The 21,120-nt window shown below is 45.5% G+C and overlaps 7 protein-coding genes across 7 annotated transcripts; 2 read left to right on the top strand and 5 right to left on the bottom strand.

The window, feature by feature from the left end:
- Nucleotides 1-1,768: 1,768 nt before the first annotated feature.
- EDB91DRAFT_1059905 (uncharacterized protein) lies at nt 1,769-3,011 on the bottom strand (the record flags this gene model as incomplete). Its single annotated transcript, XM_041314293.1, has 3 exons — nt 1,769-2,016; nt 2,071-2,807; nt 2,863-3,011. Coding segments are annotated over 3 exons (1,134 nt in total), but the record flags the coding sequence as incomplete, so codon positions are not given.
- Nucleotides 3,012-3,266: 255 nt separating this feature from the next.
- On the bottom strand, nt 3,267-3,590 carry EDB91DRAFT_1010090 (uncharacterized protein; the record flags this gene model as incomplete). The annotated part of the gene is made up of 1 exon (XM_041312401.1): nt 3,267-3,590. A coding segment is annotated over one exon (324 nt), but the record flags the coding sequence as incomplete, so codon positions are not given.
- Nucleotides 3,591-4,726: 1,136 nt separating this feature from the next.
- Nucleotides 4,727-5,263, bottom strand: EDB91DRAFT_1059926 (uncharacterized protein; the record flags this gene model as incomplete). The annotated part of the gene is made up of 1 exon (XM_041314296.1): nt 4,727-5,263. A coding segment is annotated over one exon (537 nt), but the record flags the coding sequence as incomplete, so codon positions are not given.
- A 625-nt stretch (nt 5,264-5,888) lies between these two features.
- Nucleotides 5,889-6,576, bottom strand: EDB91DRAFT_1059927 (uncharacterized protein; the record flags this gene model as incomplete). Its single annotated transcript, XM_041314297.1, is given in 3 exon segments — nt 5,889-6,242; nt 6,255-6,455; nt 6,505-6,576. Coding segments are annotated over 3 exon segments (627 nt in total), but the record flags the coding sequence as incomplete, so codon positions are not given.
- A 2,212-nt stretch (nt 6,577-8,788) lies between these two features.
- EDB91DRAFT_1085679 (uncharacterized protein) lies at nt 8,789-9,686 on the bottom strand (the record flags this gene model as incomplete). The annotated part of the gene is made up of 8 exons (XM_041315923.1): nt 8,789-8,866; nt 8,891-8,938; nt 9,057-9,081; nt 9,155-9,189; nt 9,235-9,290; nt 9,353-9,379; nt 9,426-9,446; nt 9,548-9,686. 8 exons carry the CDS (start codon nt 9,684-9,686, stop codon nt 8,789-8,791), a joined length of 429 nt encoding a protein of 142 aa, XP_041172720.1.
- A 949-nt stretch (nt 9,687-10,635) lies between these two features.
- EDB91DRAFT_1252963 (uncharacterized protein) lies at nt 10,636-12,307 on the top strand (the record flags this gene model as incomplete). The annotated part of the gene is made up of 5 exons (XM_041323584.1): nt 10,636-10,896; nt 10,947-11,153; nt 11,200-11,610; nt 11,661-11,794; nt 11,851-12,307. The coding sequence occupies 5 exons, from the start codon at nt 10,636-10,638 to the stop codon at nt 12,305-12,307; spliced, it is 1,470 nt and encodes a 489-aa protein (XP_041172719.1).
- Nucleotides 12,308-13,078: 771 nt separating this feature from the next.
- On the top strand, nt 13,079-15,479 carry EDB91DRAFT_1085677 (uncharacterized protein; the record flags this gene model as incomplete). The annotated part of the gene is made up of 7 exons (XM_041315922.1): nt 13,079-13,270; nt 13,333-13,652; nt 13,710-13,832; nt 13,895-14,010; nt 14,076-14,249; nt 14,305-14,789; nt 14,844-15,479. 7 exons carry the CDS (start codon nt 13,079-13,081, stop codon nt 15,477-15,479), a joined length of 2,046 nt encoding a protein of 681 aa, XP_041172718.1.
- Between the last annotated feature and the right edge of the window lie 5,641 nt (nt 15,480-21,120).

Here is a 21,120-nt window from a genome sequence, read left to right as displayed (position 1 = left end):
GACTCTACACAAGTAAGGGCCTCAACCCTTACTCAGACTTAGCGCAGGCAAGCTCCTTGCTGGGCTAGCGCTGAAAGCCACGCTTCGAACACCCCTTGTGGGTTTAGCGCCGCCAGATCTCATCCGAGAGGTTACGCGTAACAAAAGATTCAAGTTCTCTTTTGAAACTCTACCACCTGTAGAGCCTAACCCCGACTAACAACCGGAAGACTAACAAGATAGTTAGGACAGCAGACAGCTGGGATAATTCATTATGAATCCATCCACCCAACTCAGATCCGATCTAGCAAGCAACGCCAAATGGTGCCATATCCCCGAAAAACTCCCGAAACAAACTCATCGCTAATAAACCAGCACTAACTGAGACCCAGCGTGCTCATAGCATAAGGAAAGGACTATGCTTCGCTTGCGGACAGAAAGGCCATAGAGCCCATGATCAAAAGTACCACCCCAAGACACATACTTCAGTCATTTCCTTACGTAGAACCCCTGCCCCAGGATGTGCCAAAAGGTCGTAGAATCATGGCTAGCCAGTCCCCGGCCGGTGCATGTAGGATAAGTGCTGGCCGGTGTACTATCTTATTATCACTTCAGTATCATTATTTCATGTAGGATAGGTACTGGCCGGTGTACAGTGTATCATTATTTCATGTAGGATTGGTGCTGGCCGAGGTATTATAGGCCAATCTCTTGTATGTAGTATCAGTGCTGGCCAGTCTATAATACTATAACCATCTCTTTGTCTTGTATGTAGAATGAGTGCCGGCCGATATATCATATGACATATACTAGCCATAAGATCAAGCTGGCTGGTATATGCAGAATATATCTACTGCAGTCTGATTTCATTAGTAGACTGGCCAGCTTGTATCTACGTGGGTAGGAGCATGGCTGGCCAGTGCATAGTCCTTAAGTTAATATACTGGCCATTGAGTGTACTAACCATGGGATCAGGCTGGCTAGTATATGTAGTCATTGGTGAACCTGCCAGCCTGTATCTACATATGTAAGAACATGGCTGGCCGGTTTGCTTATGTTTCACTAGCAGACCGGCCAGCATGGTCCTACATGTGTAAGAACATGGCTGGCCAATTTGCCAATATTTCACTAGCATGGCTGGCAAGTTTGCTTATAATTCACTAGCAAACCTGCCAATTTGCTTATATTTGACTAGCAAACTGGCCAGCTTGGTTTTACATGTGTAAAAGCATGGCTGGCCAGTTTGCTTATATTTCAATAGCAAACCGGCCAGCATGGTTCTACATATGTAAGAACATGGCTGGCCAGTTTGCTAATATGTCACTAGCATGGCTAGCCAATTTGCTTATATTTCACTAGCAAACTGGCCAGCTTGGTCCTACATGTGTAAGAGCATGGCTGGCTAGTTTGCTAATATGTCACTAGCATGGCCTGCCAATTTGCTTATATTTCACTAGCAAACTGGCCAGCTTGGTCCTACATGTGTAAGAGCATGGCTGGCCAGTTTGCTAATAGTTCAATAGCAAACCGGCCGGCCTGGTGCTACATATGTAAGAGCATGGCTGGCCAGTTTGCTTATATTTGACTAGCAAACCGGCCAGCCTGGTTCTACGTGTATAAGAGCATGGCTGGCCAGTTTGTAATATTTCACTAAGAAACTGGCCAGCCTGGGTCTACATATTTAAGAGGATGGCTGGCCTGTTCGCAGTCCTTAAGTTAATACTGCCCAGTAGGTAGACTTAGGGCATCTCATTCAATGTGCAATTTGCAGGAGTGTGGGTATAATATATCAAGGTACAAATCCACACCCATTGAAAGCCTTCTCAGCATCCTGAGCAAACCTTCCCCACATCAAGACCTGTTGATAAGCATAGGCTTGATGACCAGGTCTAGTCGCTTGCTGCCACCTTCTGTTCCATTCTTTCTGGTGATACTTGAACCAGTTTATGGTCCAACCCATTTCATGTCTTACCAGACTCAACTCCTCCTGCCATCTACTCCATCTAGCCTTTGCCTTCAACCAGTTGACCCTATAGACTAAATCAGAGTGAGTTGAAGTGACTTGCACTTGAGATGAAATTTTGTTCTTACATTCATCCATCCAAGCATCTTCTTGACCTTCGCTGGCATTATTCACCCTCCAAAACCAAGCCAGTCTGTCTGACCCTTGACCAAATCTATTTTCTTCTGTCACCTCTTTGTCTATACTCAGTTCGGTGGGCAATATTTCTCGATAAATACTGCCCAAGGTAGCTTCGTCCATGCCTAGATGTTGCATTGCTGACCTTGCCCTCTGATAGCTTCTTACATATTTGTCAATTTTGAGCTGACATCGACGAGCTTCTTGCTTCGACCTGGTGCCAGCCCACGTAGAATCGGCACTTCGAAAATACTGACGATAAATAAGGGCCTTGTGACCGAGAGCCATACGAAGGTTTTCTAGGCAGTCGTTGGCTTGGCCTTTTTGAAGTTCCAACTCTTCAGCTTGAAGGGGGCCCAGCCCAAGAGTCAATCTGTTGTGTCGAGAAGTCGAAGATGGCATCCAGATACCCATCTCTTCTGTGAGGATTTCTTCATCTATATCCTCTGAGATCTCTTCATCTGAAACCTCCACCCACTCATTACCATCGTTATCTGTACGACAGAATCTAGGATCGTCAGAATGCACTGTTCCAATATCAAGATCCATGCCAGCAGTCATAGCATCGGCAGTTTCATGAAATTTGGCAATCCTAGCTGCCAATCTCTGTCTCTTTTCTTCTATAGAAGCTTTCTGAGCAGAGGTTGCATCATTAGGAAGTTGTCGTATATTCGCTCTCAATGCATCCCTAAAATAGCTCTTTGTCAAGCGATTCTGTTGTTCCAATCAAATTGATTACGTACTGTAAATCCTCCAGATTGATACCAGTGATGAGCCAAGATACTGTTCCTGGAAGTCTGTCGTCAACGTTCTCAAACTCGGTTAATTTGAGCCGAATCTCTGCCATAGTTGGGGCTGAACTCAGTTCCAGATTAGATGTCTTATAAGCCTCAGACAGAGCTCACTTACCTTTGTTGATCTGCAACTGGTAGATGTCAAGATACTCCCCACATTCTTCCACAGCCTTTTTCTCATCAATTTCCCACATCAAAATCTTCCCAGGATTCAGAGACTGGGCCAGTTCATCAAAAGGAGATTTTGTCTCATCAACGCCTTTGAGAGCACGTTTATACTTGGTCAAGAGAGTCTTCGCTAGAATTTTAAGTGTCAAGCACAGTTTTAGATATACATGATTGAAGTGCTTACTTATTCCAACTATTTTTTTCCAGTTTGAGTCTCTCATATGATCATCAAGAACTTCTTGGCGATGAGCATGACTCATTGACCGAGCAGTTGGGGAAATCTTATTGAATGGTGCCCATAAGGTCTCCAAAATCTCCCCATCAACATGTCCAGCGCCTTGAACAAAGTTGAGGCTGTACCTTGCAAAGCAAGCCAATTTGTGAGCGCTGAGATGGAATTTTCCAACCGCAGGGATGATCTGCATATTTTCTGGTACGGATAAGCCTTGGCTCTCAGCAACTCTCTGTAAAAAATTAATACTCCACTGACACCCCACATCATAAATAATGAGAGAGGAGTCTATACCAGCCGAATGATAATTCAAAGCATTGCATATTGAATAGTCAATGTTCATGTGTCTAAACATCTCATGAGCTCACTTAACATGCTGTTTAGGAGGATGTACAGACCTTTCGCCCTTCTGAAAATCAACTATGCTGTGTGGAACAAAGCATCCATGTCAGGCACAGGCAGTTGCTCCTACCCCTGTTGCTCGAAGATTACTCCTGCTGATATTTGCAGTGTTGATTGCTCGGTGATTGCTACAAGAAGAGCGTTATACAGGCTGTCAAGCAAAGTCAAATACCCTTGCTAAAAGTCAACTCACCTCCTTACTTTCGACAGCCAATGAGAGATGAGTCTGATATTCTCTCTCTTTCACCATATAACCAAGACCATCTGAAAGACTAATGTCTAACTGTGGCTTTTTCATAGTCATATGTTGAGCAGTAAAGTTTCCATCCACAACGAATCTTTGCGAAATGAGCCAACTGTGTAAAGAATAAGTATAAGTTCAATGAATGAGGTCAAATAAATAGAAGGTACAGCTAGCCAAGGCTTGCATACTTGTGTCTGTACAGTGTTGACTGACAATGTATTATCTGAGGTTAGCCGGCCGGAATGGTTCTACGTCCTGTCTATACAGTCCTGGCCAGCCAAATACAATATCAGAGTTTGGCCGGCCGGCCCAGGTCTACAGCCTGTCTATACAGTACTGGCCAGCTTTGTTGGAAACTAAGCCAGCAAGGCCAGAGTTTTTGTACAACATGAAGCACACAGCTGGCCAGTCAGTATAATGTTCTTGAATGTTGTATAGAAGAGAAAGCCAGCCTCCTTATAATCCGAACCAACAATAGATGACTTGCCTTTCGTACTTGTCTTGCCAGTTATCAGGTATGTTGATGCCAGGCTGAGGACACGAAGGGCAAAACCAAGCCAGATCACCCTTGCCAGGTTTCTCCCTAGTGTCATGGCCAAATCCGAAGCATTTTCGGCTCATCAAGTCTCTCCATAGACGAGACACCCTCATGAGTTCTCGATATCGATTCTAGCCAGCAAAGACATTTGATATGGTCAGTCCAACTGTTGAAAAGAATAACTATATGCTCTCACAGGAACAGTACCAGGGAATGAGTGATTGGTCATTCATCGAATTTTCTCAAAGAAGCTTGATGCTGAAGTCTTGCACTCCAGTGCATCAATTAGAAAATGATCTAAGACTTCAAAAGTGAAGGCAGTTCGGGGTCGAGTGACGCTTGCAGGAAATAACCTGGCCTTCAGCAACTGCAGATGCTGCTGATGCTTAGACCCAGGACAACCACACCAAACAACATTGTGCAAAAACACTCCAGTTGAATGTATGATGGTCAGGGTGGATGTCGTAGTTGAACTGGAAAAGGTCTCCATTGGCACAGACCCAGCTTCTGCATCCAATGGCATATCCTCCCATGCCTGTGGGTCTTCAGAAAATGGACATGGTTGCCCCCCATGGCCCATATACCAGACAATACCCAATTCTTCGAGCGACTTGTCTTCAAAGCATTTTCCAGTCCACTGTTGAACCTTGTGAAAGGGCAAATGTTGGTGGGTTTTGACAATGCAAGGATGACAAAATGTCTGATCCCCACTGCATGTCAAACAATGGAATTTCCCTTCACCAATCTGACAAGACTGGCACTCCAAGACATCAGAGGGCTTCTCCAAGTCAAGGAGGATATCGAGATATGAGTCTCGGAAAGGCAGATATTCTTGGATAAAGTCGTTCTGAGTCTAGTTCATTTGATCTCGATTGAGTATAGAATTAAATTGCTATGCATCAATCTGGTCACCTTTGTTTTTCTTGATTGGTTCTCTGTATATGAATTAAAGTCACTGAGGACTTCTCCATCAAATTCCTCCTGAATGCTTGGCAACCCTTGAGTTTCCTCTCTGACCCATTTATGAGGGCTAGAGGAAGGAGATGATGTTGGGGCAGTGTCATAGAAGGCATCGGCACATGATTCCACCCAGGTCATCTTCCTTTTCTTTCCAAGGACTTGTTTGTGAGACACGTAATCGACATCTAGGTCCTTGCCTTTGGATAATCGACCTCTTCCTTTGAAGGAAAATGTAGCTGCCTTGAGTCGAGTTTTTTTTTGAGGAGACATACTGTTACTAAGGCAAAAGAGGATGTCCTTAATATTTTGGTTGTAGTTGACAAAATCATTGATAGAAATGGCTAAACTACTACCTCATTTAGATCTAGTATGTATGCTCAAACACCTGACTTATCCCTTCACCCCCCCACCCCCCTCTGACATTTCGTACTTCACTCTCTTTTGGTTTGCCTTCCCACCATCTGCAAAAAAAAGTCCTGTGTTGGAAATGCTGGTCTTGGCACCCCCACTCTAGAATGAACTTTATCTTTCATGAAATGGGCAATGACAATCCTTTCTCCTTTAATCCATGGACCGATAGAATGCTCCAGAACCTTGCCTGAAATGAAGACCATGGTCCCAGGGTGATAATCCAGCTCCGCTCCAATATCTCGTAATGTCAACTTGGCCTCATGACCACTACCCAAACTCACTAAAAGATCAAAGAGTGAAGGTGCCCCACCAGGGTCTCTATGAGAAAATGTGACACAGTTGGCAATTACTTCCAATCCAGAAAAGATTGAGGGCTATTGAGACACAGGCACTGCATCTGGTTTACTCGCCCTCCTGACTTGCTGTACAACTTCCGAAATAGCAGTGGAACCTGCTTCAAACAGACCAGGAGCCGAGGCAGCGGTAATTGCGTTCCAAAAATATTCAGTAGTCAATAAGGCGGCGAGCCACTCTTGGACTTCTGCAGATGAGTATGAAGCAGATGTGACCAGTGGGTCTTGAATTCTCTGCAAAAATGAGCAAGAACTGGCTAGATGTTGTTGATTAGACAAATACCTCATGTCTTTGCATAAAATATGCCGGAGATACTGTAACTCTTCCAGCTCCGAAAATTCCCCCTCCCTCAGGCACAACAAAGCCTTGAGATCACCAAGATTGTTTTGAGGCCGATGAAGTCGGAACAGTTCTAAGAAGCATATTTCGCAAACCCTTAGTGGCTGTGTTCACATAGTCCTACAAAATGAAATAATGTTACGAGAGGGAATCCCCATCAAATAACAAACTTACAACTCGAGATCTTGACAAGATACCAGGCAAGTACACCATCATTATTTTACCATGTTTGTCCACAATGGTTGCTGGTGCAGACATTTTGCCTATTGCTGCTGGGGGGAAGTATTTCTGTAATCGTTCTATTTCTGGGGAGGGTGAACCGTCTGCCTTGGGTGGAGAGCACTTTGCCATTTCGGCATATCTCTCAACATCCCAGTCTACATGATCTGCCACTCAGATCAAAACCCTGGTAATACAGTTATTACATAAGTAACTCACAAGGGTTTACCATTGCATAAGCAATTGTGAGCGCTGCTCGAGTTATTTCATATTCGGATATTGAGGAAGGACACTTTGATGGGGCATCAGCTGTTGCCAAGCAACTGTTTAGTTGCACTCCAATTCTCAACCTGAACAGGTTAGCAAGTCAAAACATAATGTTAAATGATGAACTGTCATACCTTGCCTTGTGTAGAAGGTGAGATTGTACTTTCCCCTCCTTGAAAACACTTGTGTTTGCAGAATCCCTCATAATTTGAGTGATCTGACCAGTCAGTGCAGCCCTTAGCTTTGTTGTTTCACTTCTTGAGTTGTCCATGTGAGGGAGGGAGAAAATATGAACCGACTGAAACAAAGCAAAAATAGCCGTCTGAATTCCCACACTGTCAATTTGTCCCAATTTAGGTACATTGTAGATGATTATGAAATGATGGAAGCAACTGATAGAAAACAGTAGTGGCTAATTTGACTAAAATGGTATACATATATGAAATCAACAGTTCCACGAATTCGGAACTCTAATAGATTACATCACACATAAGGCCGGTCAGCTCGGTTCCAAGTGACAAGTGCCTTGTTACCCTTGAATTTTGAATAAGGAACGCGCTCTAAGTATTCTATGATTTTCGAAGTTGAACATGTGGAATGATGAGCGGCTAATAAGAACTCACTAATGGTGTGGGATGATACTTCGTGCGGTGGAGGGCATATGCGATGAAATGTGGGAGCTTCACTTGAGAGTTAGAAGACAATGGGGGGGAGGTAATTTGGGACAAGCAAACAGATGGGTTATGAACCTTGTGCACAACCACGAAGGCTGCTCATGACCATGAAATGGGTCAGAGTGTCTCGTGGAAGGTTGAGTTGGTTGGGGTTTGGGTGGCGCTTATGCGAAGTTGAACGTGTGGAATGATGAGCGGCTAATAAGAACTTTCTGAAAGGGGGGTTGGGGGAGGGGGGGGGGGTAGGTACAAGTGGACCATGCACAGCAGCCATGATGGGGTGATGAGTTGACTCACCAACAGTGTAGGATGATAACAATACGTGAATGAGGAACACTCTGGGCATTCTGAAAGGGGGATGGGGGGTAGGTACAAGTGGACCATGCACAGCAGCAGTGATAGGGTGATGAGTGGGCTCACCAACTGTGCAGGATCATAACCCATACGTGAATGAGGAATGCTCTGAGCATTCTGAAAGGGGGATAGGTGGGTGGGTACAAGTGGACCATGCACAGCAGCTGTGATAGGGTGATGAGTGGACCCACCAACAGTGTAGGATGATAACAATACACGAATGAGGAATGCTCCGGGCATTCTGAAAGGGGGGTGGGTGGGTAGGTGCAAGTGGACCATGCACAGCAGCCATGATGGGGTGATGAGTGGAATGGGCAGTTTGGTGTTGTGAAGGGAAAAGTGATCTGAAAAGTCAAAGTCAAAGTCAACATTGGGGGTTTAGTTAGAACGGGACTGGAAGTAACATCGAGTCTCAAATGTTACTGATCGGCACTTTCAGCACACCAAATGGCGCACTTGACAAGGCAGAGAGTTGTCAAAGCTTACCTTCTTGGAGTAGTAGTAAGTAATAGTGAAGGCGGCAGGTACTGCTAGTGAAATTATGTGTTGCATGCAAAACAAAGTGTTTCGATGGTGTTTCACATTGGTTACTTTTATTTTGTGTGCTTCAAGTTGAATCAACCAAGCTTCGATTTCATAAAGCATCTTTGTGTTAGATTCTTTGCGTTAGATTTTTCAGTCGCTTTGTCCATTTGATATGATTCTAAAGCTATTTACATGATCTCTGTAGATTTTACACTTGCAGTTCTCACTGAGAACATTGGTGTTGAGTTCATTTTCCACCGGCACAGCTGGTGTATCAAGAAAATGCACACGGTCACGTGATTTTTTCCACTAGCAAGAATTCGCGTCATTTTGGCATACTATTCAAAGAAATAGTGCGAAGTACACAAGCTAATATTTTACTACAAGTTTAATGCGAACATTGAAAGTGGAAGTCAAAGGCAAGCAGTGAGACTTTGATGAGGGAGCCCTCCTCACCAAAGCCTCACGCTCGAAGAGAATACTAAGTAGTAAAATGTGTAATATACATCCTACAACTGTGTTAGACAGATGTTGATTAGAAAAACGATGCTTACCACAAAGAAGCAGGGGGCGCAGTACCATATACATCCTACAACTGTGTTAGACAGACGTTGATTAGACAAATGACACTTACCACAAAGAAGCAGGGGGCGCAGTACAACACAACTGCCAACAAACCAAGAACAATCGCTGAAAAAAAGAAGTCAGTGACAAACACCCACCCCAAGACACAAGAGAAGCAAGAGGCGCACCACACACAAACCAAGCCAAGACCAGTGCTGAAAAAAGACGGAGTCAGTGATACAAGAGAAGCAAGAGGCGCACCAAGCCAAGCCAAGACCAGTGCTGAAAAAAGACGGAGTCAGTGATAAACCCCCAGACCCAAGATAAGCAGGGGGCGCGGTGCCACACAACCGCCAACAAATTAACCCCCAGACCCAACAGACATTGAAGCAGAAGCAGGGGGTGTGGAGCCACACAACCGCCACTAAAGTAGCCCCCAGACCCAACAGACATTGAAGCAGAAGCAGGGGGCGCGGAGCCACACAACCGCCACAAAAGTAACCCCCAAGACCCAAAGGACATGCGCTGAAAAGGAAAGAAAGTCAGTAAGAAGCAGGGGGTGTGGAGCCACACAACCGCCATAAAAGTAACCCCCAAGACCCAAAGAACATGCGCTGAAAAGGAGATAAGTTAGTAAGAAGCAGGGGGCGCGGAGCCACACAACCGCCACAAAAGTAGCCCCCAAGACCCAAAGGACATGCGCTGAAAAGGAGAGAAGTTAGTAAGAAGCAGGGGGCGCGGAGCCACACAACCGCCATAAAAGTAGCCCCCAAGACCCAAAGGACATGCGCTGAAAAGGAAAGAAAGTCAGTAAGAAGCAGGGGGCGCGGAGCCACACAACCGCCATAAAAGTAGCCCCCAAGACCCAAAGGACATGCGCTGAAAAGGAGAGAAGTTAGTAAGAAGCAGGGGGCGCGGAGCCACACAACCGCCATAAAAGTATATGGTGCTAGTACTTACCATAGGCGCCGCCAAAACACCTTGATGAAAATAAACATAGAAAGAAAGTTAGTAAATGAGTGAATAGAAAATGAGCACTCACCATTACTGTAAGGCGACTCCAGTGCATTGCCTTTAGATCCTTGCAGCTGCAGTCTGCAAGGACCTAAAGGGTACACCAGAAGGTGCCCTTTAGAATGATATGGGAGTGGAAGTGAAGGAAGTAATGGGGGAAAAGAAAGAAATGATGATGAAGGTAATGAGCGAAGAAAATGAACCGTGGGAATTGAAGTTGTTGTTGATATGACGCGTGTGCATTTGTCCTTGTTTGGTTGTTTGGCACTTGGCGTTAATTCAACCGTGTCTTTATTTGGCTTACCAACCAGTTTGTGTCTATTTGTACTACATGCGGAAAATGTGTGTAAGTCTTTTCTCTGTCTTTGCTTCCGAGGCTCATCTAGCTTATTCAATAGTAAGTCTTTCTCTGTTCCCGCTTGTGACGCTCATCCTCTTTCCTCAGCTTACCAATCCAATGACGCGCACCAAGCAAACCTGCAAGAAGTCGACTGGAGGCACCGCCAAGCGTATAACTGTCAACTACGCACCCTTGCTCGACTTCTCTTCGATCGGCGTTGATCTCGGCTTCGATTCTTCGATCGGCGCGGATCTCAACTCCGATCTGGCGATGGAGGAGACGGTTAAGGATGAGGAGACTGGAGGAGAAGAGGTGGACAAGGCGGATGGGATGGATGATGGGATGGGAGCTGGTGAGGTGCAGTCAAGCCATAATGAGGTGAGTACTTGCCCCATACCTTGTCAATAACTAATCCGCGTGTTTTACAGTGGTGCATTGTCTGCCGGGACGGTTCAAGCGGCCACGAGTTTCTGTACTTGTGTGACCTTTGTCCCCGCACAATGTGCTCTCGCTGCGTCGACATTCCCGTCACTCATGCCGACGCTGTCAACTGCGACGACGTCATGTTCACGTGCATATATTGCCACTTGGCAGCACAAGACTCTCGCACAGAAGAAACACGCGCTGCCTACTTTGTAAGTCCTTTCTTCTTCTGTAGTTGTGTCTTAACGCGCTATGTAGGGATTTTACAGGAACAATTTACCGGTTTTGCCCACCTTCCTCCCAATCCACGGTGCATTGGAAGTATCTCTGCAATCGCAGATTTCTTCCACGCCTGTGGTATTGATCCACCTCACGCTTGTCGACTTCGAAACTTCCGGCAGACCTTTCGACCTCATGTACCGCTTCCTCTCCCCCTACTTTCCACGCGGAGGTATCGCTTTCCACGAGCTCGTATTCGACATCGGCTCCAAGGTAAAGAGCGACATGTACCAAGTCAAGGTGGGCGAATTGGTCCGTAGCCTAATGGCTCAACGTAACTGGCCCCGCATTGTGTTCGCCATCTCCAACCATACTGACGACGATCTCGGAGATCCATTCCTGGGCTATGAGAGGAAGAAAAAATCGTATGTGTCTGGCCGAGTCGACGGTGTGAGTAGTGTCTTTTATGACATGCTGTTTGCTCACCGTTCTACCTACAGTTTTTGGACATCATCCTCACGCCATGGCAGCCGCTCATCAGAGCTGCCAAAGACTCTTACCTATGGTTTTTGTCTTGTGGCGCTCTGGTTAACAACAAGGAGTCCTTTTCGTCCTTGCAAAAGGCCGTCCTTCAGTAAGTACCATAGTCTATCATCCTGCACTTCTGCAAAGCCTGACACATACTGCCAGTCATCATATTACAGCTACCATCTGCTTCAACGCCATCCGTTTCCAGCCAAACTTTGCGGCTCCCCTTCTTCTATCATTTGCAGAACTCGTCCTGACTGAGTGTCTGCCTATTCGCGAAGTTTTTCCGGACATGCTTATGCAGTCCTACAAACTTGGCAGACACACTGATGTGTTCTTATTGATGACTAATGCTTGTCATGCCTTGGACATCACTAGATTCGCATGGACGCATTGCAAGGAACGCCCTTGGGGCCACCATCTTCCACTCCAATGCCCTCAGTGTGGATGGGCTAACTCTTGGCGTTCAGCCAACCACAAGAAGACCTACTCCTTTGAATGCATGAACTCAAAGTGCAGGAAAGGGTATCTCTTCAGCCCCCCAGAGAACTCAGTCACCCTATCTCATGCCAGAAAGAGTGGTTCCTGCTGGATTGCAGTTTGTGTGAAGGCCAATTGAATTTCATCTCTTTTTTTACTACTACTTTTACCCTTGTTAGATTTGCTTTTTTACATGTTTTGGATTACAAATAGTTGCTTGTTCTCATGCCCTTGAATATCAGTTGTTTGCCTTAGCCTTTGAAGACTTCAAAATTTAAGTGGTTCAAACACAATCACATGATTAAATCAACTCGTTGAATACGATCATGTGAACTGATTGTTGATTGTTGAAAATCATCTTGATATGGTCATATGATTAAGTGGCCAGCCATGTTCCTACACATGTAGAACCAGGCTGGCCGGTTTGCTTGTGAAATATAAGCAAACTGGCCAGCCATGGTCTTACACACGTGGAACCATGCTGGCCGGTTTGCTAGTCAAATATAAGCAAACTGGCTAGCTATGCTAGTGAAATATAAGCAAACCGGCCAGCCATGGCCTTACATGTGTGAAACCATGCTGGCCGGTTTGCTTATATTTGACTAGCAAACCGGCCAGCCTGGTTCTACATATGTATGACCATGGCGGCCGGTTTGCTTATATTTGACTAGCATAGCTAGCCAGTTTCACTAGCATGGCTAGCAACACACGGTCACATGATTAAATCAACGTGTTGAATATGATCATGTGAACTGATTGTTGATTGTTGAATATAATCTTAATATGGTCATATTAATGTTACACTACCTAAATATGGGATTCAAATCAGTTTGTCGGCCAGCCGCCCTCCTACCGCAAGTACTTGTCAGCTCTATCAAAATTTTCAGCCTTTTTTTTTGACTGAACTACAATGCCTTCTGACTGGACAACTCACTTTAAATATATTCTTGATCATTATCATCAAGGTATTGTGACTGCAGATTCACCACAGGCTCTCAAACGCATGGTGAAGAAAATTCGTAAGGCTATACTTGCAGCCCAAAAGGAACTTGAAGACGATGAAGAGGAAGATGTGCCCCAATTGCCTACTTCTTTGAAAAAGGTAACAAAATTTTATTTGTGTATGTAGATACATTTGATTGATGTGTGAATGCTACATTATAGGAAATCAAACAATACTGTTCCCAAATCATCGCCTACAAGGAAGAGGCCGAGGAACGAGAGGCCGCAAGTCGTCCAAGAGAAGCGTCCTTCTACAAGAAATCACTTACCGAATGGGATGTTGCACAGAGGTTGTTCAAGGAAGAAATAGATAAGTTTGACAAGGATGAGCAGAGAAGGAAAGGTGTCCAACATTCAATCAAGTATCGGACTGGCCATGCCAGGGAATGGTTTGACAATATGTCTCCTTCACAACAGGAGGAGGTCAAGTTTGCCATGACCAAATGGAATAGGGAGGGGGCACCAGAAGAAAGTCAAGTAGTGTAAGTTTGACTCAAGATTTACCATTGATCTCGTCTAAGATCTTCCTTAAGGTATAGGAAGAACAACCTCAAGAAAACACTTGAAGACTTTTCAGAGCAAATCCGACGTACTATGGGTTGTCGAGTGGTGATGTTTGTTAGCCACAAGAAAAAAGCTAGTCAGACATTGTCTGTCAGTCTGTAAGTGATTGAACTTTCATAATTCTCAAGGCTAACTAGACTAACTAATCACTATGTCTCAGACATGAAACCGACCCTCAAAATGTCAAGAAGAGGTTTTCTGTCAGCTCCAATGGGATCAAGGAGTGGACTGCAACTGGATTTGAATCCTTTGCAGAATGGTCAAAGACCGAGTTTTGTATGTGGCTAATGGGAATTTGAATCTTGCGTGTACTAACACTAATTATTCACTCAAACTAATAGATCCTTCAGATGATCAGGACCTGGAGGGTTCAGACAATGAGGATGCTGGCAATGAAGCTGCTATACCCGAAATTATCCTAGATGATGATGGATATGCCAAACTTCCTAGTCGTGATGGTATTGGCCTTAGGGGCCAACATGAATTGATTAGGGGTATATTTCATGCTTCGTATAGTAAGTTCTTATGTCTTCATATTTGTTAGCATTTGATTGATGCTTTGGTTTGTAGAAGTCTGCACTGGGGGCTCTAGACCTGTGCCTTGGGGTATGATAACTGCTGCCTTGTCCAATTATTTGGAACATGGTTCTGTTCCCACTGCATTTGTGGTCAAAGACCCTTCTCATATGAAGACTGAGGAGGTAAATTGTCTATGGAACCATTGGGAACAAAATTCGGCTGCAAACAAGAAGCTAGTCGTTTTTGTCAAAGCCAAGGATGGTGATGTGCGGGCAAATGTAAGGAATGAAGAAAGAAAGAAAAAGTCTAAGGAGAAAAGAGTAAGCTTACTTGACTCAGACGAAGAAGACAGCGACCGGCTTCCTTCCTTGAACAGCTCTGATTTCACAGAACGTAGAACCCAGCCGGCCGACACAACCCCAGATGATGTTTCAATCGATGATCGATATGCATTCCTCGAATCTCTAAGGAAGAATGAGGACTACCTAGAGCTTATAGATGCCATTAGGGATCTGGCAAAGTTTGCCAAGCAGAAGGTCAGTATAACTTTGAGTGTATCTTAATCTCATAGCTCATAGTTCGTCCAATAGCCAACTTCAGAGGAGAATCCAGATTTGCCTATCTGGGCTAACTGGTCTTGGGGAGAATCTTATCTTCCTGAGGACGTGCATGTGTCTTATGACACTTTGAAGGCTAGCTTGGAAAAGCTACGAACATCTCCAATCTCAGGGGCAGCATCTGCCATGCCAGTGATTCTAGGAATTGGGCTCCTCTATAGGGAGTCTAAATGCGTCATAGAGTATGAGGAAGATGAGGCTGACCCCAATACACCTTTCTACCTACCTGGTTCTGCTTTCGATCTAGAAGTCTTGGTTTCTCTTGATCAAGTTGTTCGGCAGGTCTTGGCCACAGTTGTTGAGCACATAGAGAAGCTGGCAAAAGGGGGACTTGGTGAGGTGCCAGGGGAGGAGGTTTTTTTGATAAAGGGGAAGGAGAAGGAGAAGGCAAAGGAGACACAGGAGGAGCAGCAGCAGCAGCAGCAGGAGCATGAGGAGCAGGAGGAGCAGCAGCAGGAGCAGCAGCAGGAGCAGGAGCAGCAGCAGCAGAAAGGGAGGAAGAGAAGAATGCCCCAAGCTTCGACCAGTGAGTCTAAGAAGCCTAGGATTGAGCCTGAAGTCCGCAGATCAGGCAGGACAAGGCAACCTTCTAAGAGAGCCCAGAACTGATCTTATATACTCCTTTGTCTTCATTGCTGATCAATTTTGTACAACAAATATATCTACTTGTCAAGACTTGGATGAGAATTGAACCATTAGCTCCTACATACATAGACGAAAAAAGGCCAGTATACTAATGAAAAGTGATAATTTAAAAGCTCTACACTGGCCAGCCATGTTCCTACGCATGTAGAACCAGGCTGGCCAGTTTGCTAGTGACATATAAGCAAACTGGCCAGCCATGGTCTTACACACATGGAACCATGCTGGCCGGTTTGCTAGTCAAATATTAGCAAACTGGCCAGCCATGGTCTTACACACATGGAACTGTGCTGGCCGGTTTGCTAGTCAAATATTAGCAAACTGGCCAGCCATGCTCTTACACATGTAGGACCAAGCTGGCCAGTTTGCTAGTGAAATATAAGCAAACTGGCCAGCCATGGTCTTACATATGTGGAACCAGGCTGGCTGGTTTGCTTGTGAAATATAAGCAAACTGGCCAGCCATGGTCTTACACATGTGGAACCATGATGGCCGGTCTGCTAGTGAAACATAAGCAAACCGGCCAGCCATGTTCCTACATATGTATATACAGACTGGCAGGTTCACCAATGACTACATATACTAGCCAGCCTGATCCTATGGTTAGTACACTCAATGGCCAGTATATTAACTTAAGGACTATGAACTGGCCAGCCATGCTCCTACCCACGTAGATACAAGCTGGCCAGTCTACTAATGAAATCAGACTGCAGTAGATATATTCTACATATACCAGCCAGCTTGATCTTATGGCTAGTATATGTCATATGATATATCGGCCGGCACTCATTCTACATACAAGACAAAAGAGATGGTTATAGTATTATAGACTGGCCGGCACTGATACTACATACAAGAGATTGGCCTATAATACCTCGGCCAGCACCAATCCTACATGAAATAATGATACTGAAGTGATAATAAGATAGTACACCGGCCAGCACTTATCCTACATGCACCGGCCGGGGACTGGCTAGCCATGATTCTACGACCTTTTGGCACATCCGGGGCAGGGGTTCTACATGAAAAATGACTGAAGGGTCTGCCCAAGACAGGGGGCTCCAAGACAAAAAGCACCACCAACCACAACCGGTATGGCATCTTCACGACCAAAGACTCCAAGACAGGAGGAAGAAAGAAACCGATCAGGAAAGATCAGGTAAGAGACGCCCAGAAGCGCTCTGAAGAAGAAAAAGGCAAGAAAGCCGTAACCCCTGTCCTCCTAACCAGTACGGTAGGAAAAAAGAATGAATTCCATGTCCCAATGACACTCCTATCCTGCACCAGACCCCTCATCAAAACCACTGCCATCATCGATTCTGGAGCAGGAGGATCATTCGTCAGTAAAGCATTCGTTGAAACACATGGCATCACTACCCATAAACATACAACCCCCTTCCACATTAACACTGTGGACGGAAGCTCGTCAAAAGCTGGGAAAGTAACACACTACTGTGTCCTGGGCATCCACATCGACCAGTGAACCATGAAAGGAAAATTTAACATCACTAAACTCTCATGGAAAGATGACTTCCTTCTTGGCAAACCATGGCTTAGCGCAATGCGCCCTGACATCAATTGGGCCCTCAATACAATTGAACTCCCAGCCACTTGGCGCTCATGGGAGCTTGAAGACGATATTAACGATGCAAGAAAACAAAATGGGAAGAAACCCTATCAATTCCTCAGGAAGACAAGAAAACAGGTCAAGAAAGACCAGGCCCAGGTAGAAAAAACTACCGCGCCTAAGCAACCCAAAGAAGAACCGAAAACCATAGAACCTGAAGTACCGCTTCCACCTATCACCCCAACGCAAACACCAACCTCGTCATCTTCACCAACGCCTGCTTCGTCGCCCTCTTCATGCGCCACACCACTACCAGTATCCCCAGAACCAACTAGCATGGAAGAAATCGAAGATGCGCCCCTCGTACTACCACCTGCCATAGGAATGCCAAAACGAGACAGGGCATCTGCTGATCTGGAAAATCATTTCGCTCCCCCACTCATGCCCTCGCCGGACCATAAGAAATGGTGAGCAACGGTCGAAGATGAAATGGACGATGATGACTTTGTGCCACTGAACTTCCTCCCCCTCGACGCTCAGCATATCATTGAAGAAATCCGTCGAGCAAAGAAGAAGGACAGAAGAAAACGAAAGACAAAACATCCGAAAGACAAAAAAGTTGAAGAACAATTCAACAAGGTGGAAGATGTATGGATTGGACAGGTTGACCTCGCCCCAACAGTTTCTAATACCATGGAATACGTCTTAAATGACGACGAAATCCTGGTTGAATATGCTGTAGATGGCACCACGGTCCGCCTTATTGAAAACCTCGCATTTGATTCCCCACTCACTCGAGATGGAACATCAAAAAAAGAACTCAAACGAACAGCCCTCGCCATACCCCTCAGAAATGCCTGGGTACTGGCGGAATCACAGGAAGAAGAACTACAGAAGACAAGCAATAAAGCACAAGAATTTGTGATGAAAGAAGCCCAAGAAAAGAAGAAGAAAACCTTCGAAGAACTAGTCCCTGAATATCTGCATGACTATGCGGATATCTTTGCTAAAGATGGCCTTAACCAACTTCCCCCATCAAGACCAGGAGTTGATCACAGAATCGAAACAAAACCAGGCTTCATACCAAAGTCTGCAAGAACCTATCCCCTTTTGCCAGCAGAAACCGAAGCCGTCAAAACATTTATTGACGAACATATCGCCAAAGACTTCATACAACCATCAAAGTCACCCCAAGCAAGCGGTTTCTTCTTTGTAGGAAAGAAAGGAGGTTCCCTTCAACCCTGTCAAGATTATAGGTACCTCAATGAATGGACGGTTAAAAATGCTTATCCACTTCCCCTGATCCCACCTCTAATCGCTGCACTTCACAATGCAAAATACTTCACCAAGATGGACGTCCGATCCGGATACAATAATATCCTAATCCACCCTGATGACTGCTGGAAGGCAGCATTTTCAACCTCCTTTGGGCTCTTTGAGCCAAAGGTTATGTTTTTTGGGTTATGCAACTCCCCCGCCACCTTCCAAGCTTACATGAATCAGACGTTCAGACAACAGATCAACGAAGGATGGATGATCGTCTACATGGACGACATTCTGATATTTTCCGACTCGCTTGATGAGCATTAAGCTCGAACCAAGAGAATACTGGAAATCCTCAGGAATGAGACACTCTTCCTCAAACCAGAGAAATGCACGTTTGACGCCCAAGAAGTTGAATACTTGGGAATGATCATCCGACCCAGACAAGTAGCGATGGACCCGGCCAAATTAGCTGGAATCAACGACTGGAAAACCCCCACATCGGTTAAAGAAGTCAGATCCTTCCTAGGATTTTGCAACTTCTATTGCCACTTCATCGCTCATTATTTCGATATTGCACATCCTATGATCAACCTGACGCAGAAAGCTCGGACATTTGAATGGTCACCACTATGTGACGCAGCATTCCGAAAGCTGAAGCGATGCTTCCTTTCACAGCCAGTACTCAGGAACCCCGATCCGACCAGGCAATTTGCCCTTGCCACAGACGCATCTGGATGCGCGACCGGGGGAATCCTCCTGCAAACAGACAGTAACGGAAGTTATCATCCATGCGGATATCTGTCGCAATCACTTAACCCAGCCGAATGAAATTATCAGGTTTATGACCGAGAGCTCCTTGCAGTCATTCGCACACTTCAAGGATGGAGACACTATCTTGAAGGAAACCCACATCCGGTCATCATCTTCACTGATCACAAAAACCTGCTCTACTTCCGTTCTGCACAGAAACTAACAAGGCGACAAGCCTGTTGGCAGCTGACGCTCACCTCATTTGACCTCGAATTCCACCATATCCCTGGTACCAAACTCGCTGCACCTGATGCCCTGTCCCACTTAGAGTATATAAACATATGTACATTTGTCTGTAGATACTCAGTCTGAATATTACCTTTTCTAAGCCCTGCTCTTCTGTTCTTTGACTTGGGCCTGATCCTAGTCAACTCCTGTTAAGCCGGCCTAGGGGATTGACTCCCTAGGTTGGCCATCCTCCGATCCTCCGCTCCTCTGTTCCCCCGTTCCCCCATTCCTCTGTCCCTCCACTCCTCCAACTTCCTGTGCATCGGAACTAGACCCTGCACTCTCGCATCCGTCCCCTCCGTTCCGCTCTGCTTCAGACTTCGTCCAAGCAGTTCCTTCCACTCCGCTTCTACTGTTGGTTCCAACCGCAGTAGTCTCCCGATTCCCTCCTGTCAGGCGGAACAACCCCCGCCTGACTTCCCGCACTCACCTAGTAGTCCGTTGGTCCTCCTTAAGAGGACCCCCGTTCCGACGTCCTGTCGGAACCCATAGAATTCGTGTCAGACTATATTCCAAAATTAGGGGCACATACTCAGGTAAGGGGCACAGCATACGAGCTGAAGCCAAGCCCCTCAGACTCCACTTTACCCCTGAGCACAGTCTTAACATTAAGACTGCTTGTATATACCAAGTGTTGGTGCTGTGCACCGTAAGGTTTAGGTACAAGTCCCATTTAGGACAAGGTTTGGTGATGCTTAGCGGTGCTTGAATCCAAGTGAACTCAAACTTTTAGAATTGAGCAGCCCTAACAGGTCATGCATTACATCACACAGCTTGCGCCTTTGTGAACCAGTGTCATACTTTTGAAAATAACAGCAATCACTTCATCTGCAAATTTCCCTTATGCTCACAACCTTCATCACCAAAATTTCCCAGTTCAGTGATGGCAAGCTAAGGTCACATCGGCCCTTAGAAGGGCTCTAAGTTCTCACAGGTATATCAGGCTCCAGGGTCCACTTATCTGGTCATACCTAGGTTCATTTTTTTTGCTAATGTACTACTCAACTGTCAGTACTCCCTCAGATGCTAGCCGGTTATCATGCTGATATCTCATGCTAAGCAGTTCTCAATCTACTGTCAAGTTATCACACTGATATGTCATGTGAAACAAATGTCAATTTGCTATCATAATACATGGCATCAACACCAACTATGGGCACTGATGGTATCGTAAGGCAGGGTGGGGTAAAACAGTGTGTCATATACCTGATCCAACCACTCTGATATCAATATCTGCCCCACTTTCCAACCCCCTCCGCCTTATCCATCCTCCGCTCCGTCCAATCATCGTCTGCATCCGCTCCTACACTTCCGCTCAACCGCTCAACCAGTCCCCTTCCATAACATCTCCATTCAACTGGACCTCTTTCCCCTTTTAGATATATACTTTCCCCTTTGGTACATAGACCCTTACTTCCAGATCACCGGTAATTCCTTTTACCGCTCGATCACTGATCCGACATGTACATATTGATATCCGCCCCGACTTATGTCTTCACCTGTGTAAGTACTTACAAATTATATCCTTGGTACATAGCTTTACAACATAGTTATCCTGATCACTGCCTCATACATAGAAGTATATAACATATCCTGTACTTAGATATTTTCCTCAGTCTTAATATTACTTGTCTTCTTGCAGTTACTACTTGTGAGAATTCTCAGTAGGACCTTGCCTTCTGGACACAAGTCTCACCTTGTTGTCACCTCCAACCCTCTGACCCTCCACTCCGACTT

The sequence above is a fragment of the Suillus paluster genome, assembly GCF_016628075.1.
Source record: "Suillus paluster strain FC165 chromosome Unknown EDB91scaffold_76, whole genome shotgun sequence".
Taxonomy (NCBI): domain Eukaryota; kingdom Fungi; phylum Basidiomycota; class Agaricomycetes; order Boletales; family Suillaceae; genus Suillus; species Suillus paluster.
Note: the sequence above shows the minus strand (reverse complement) of the source record. Positions and strands in the feature narration are given on the sequence as shown.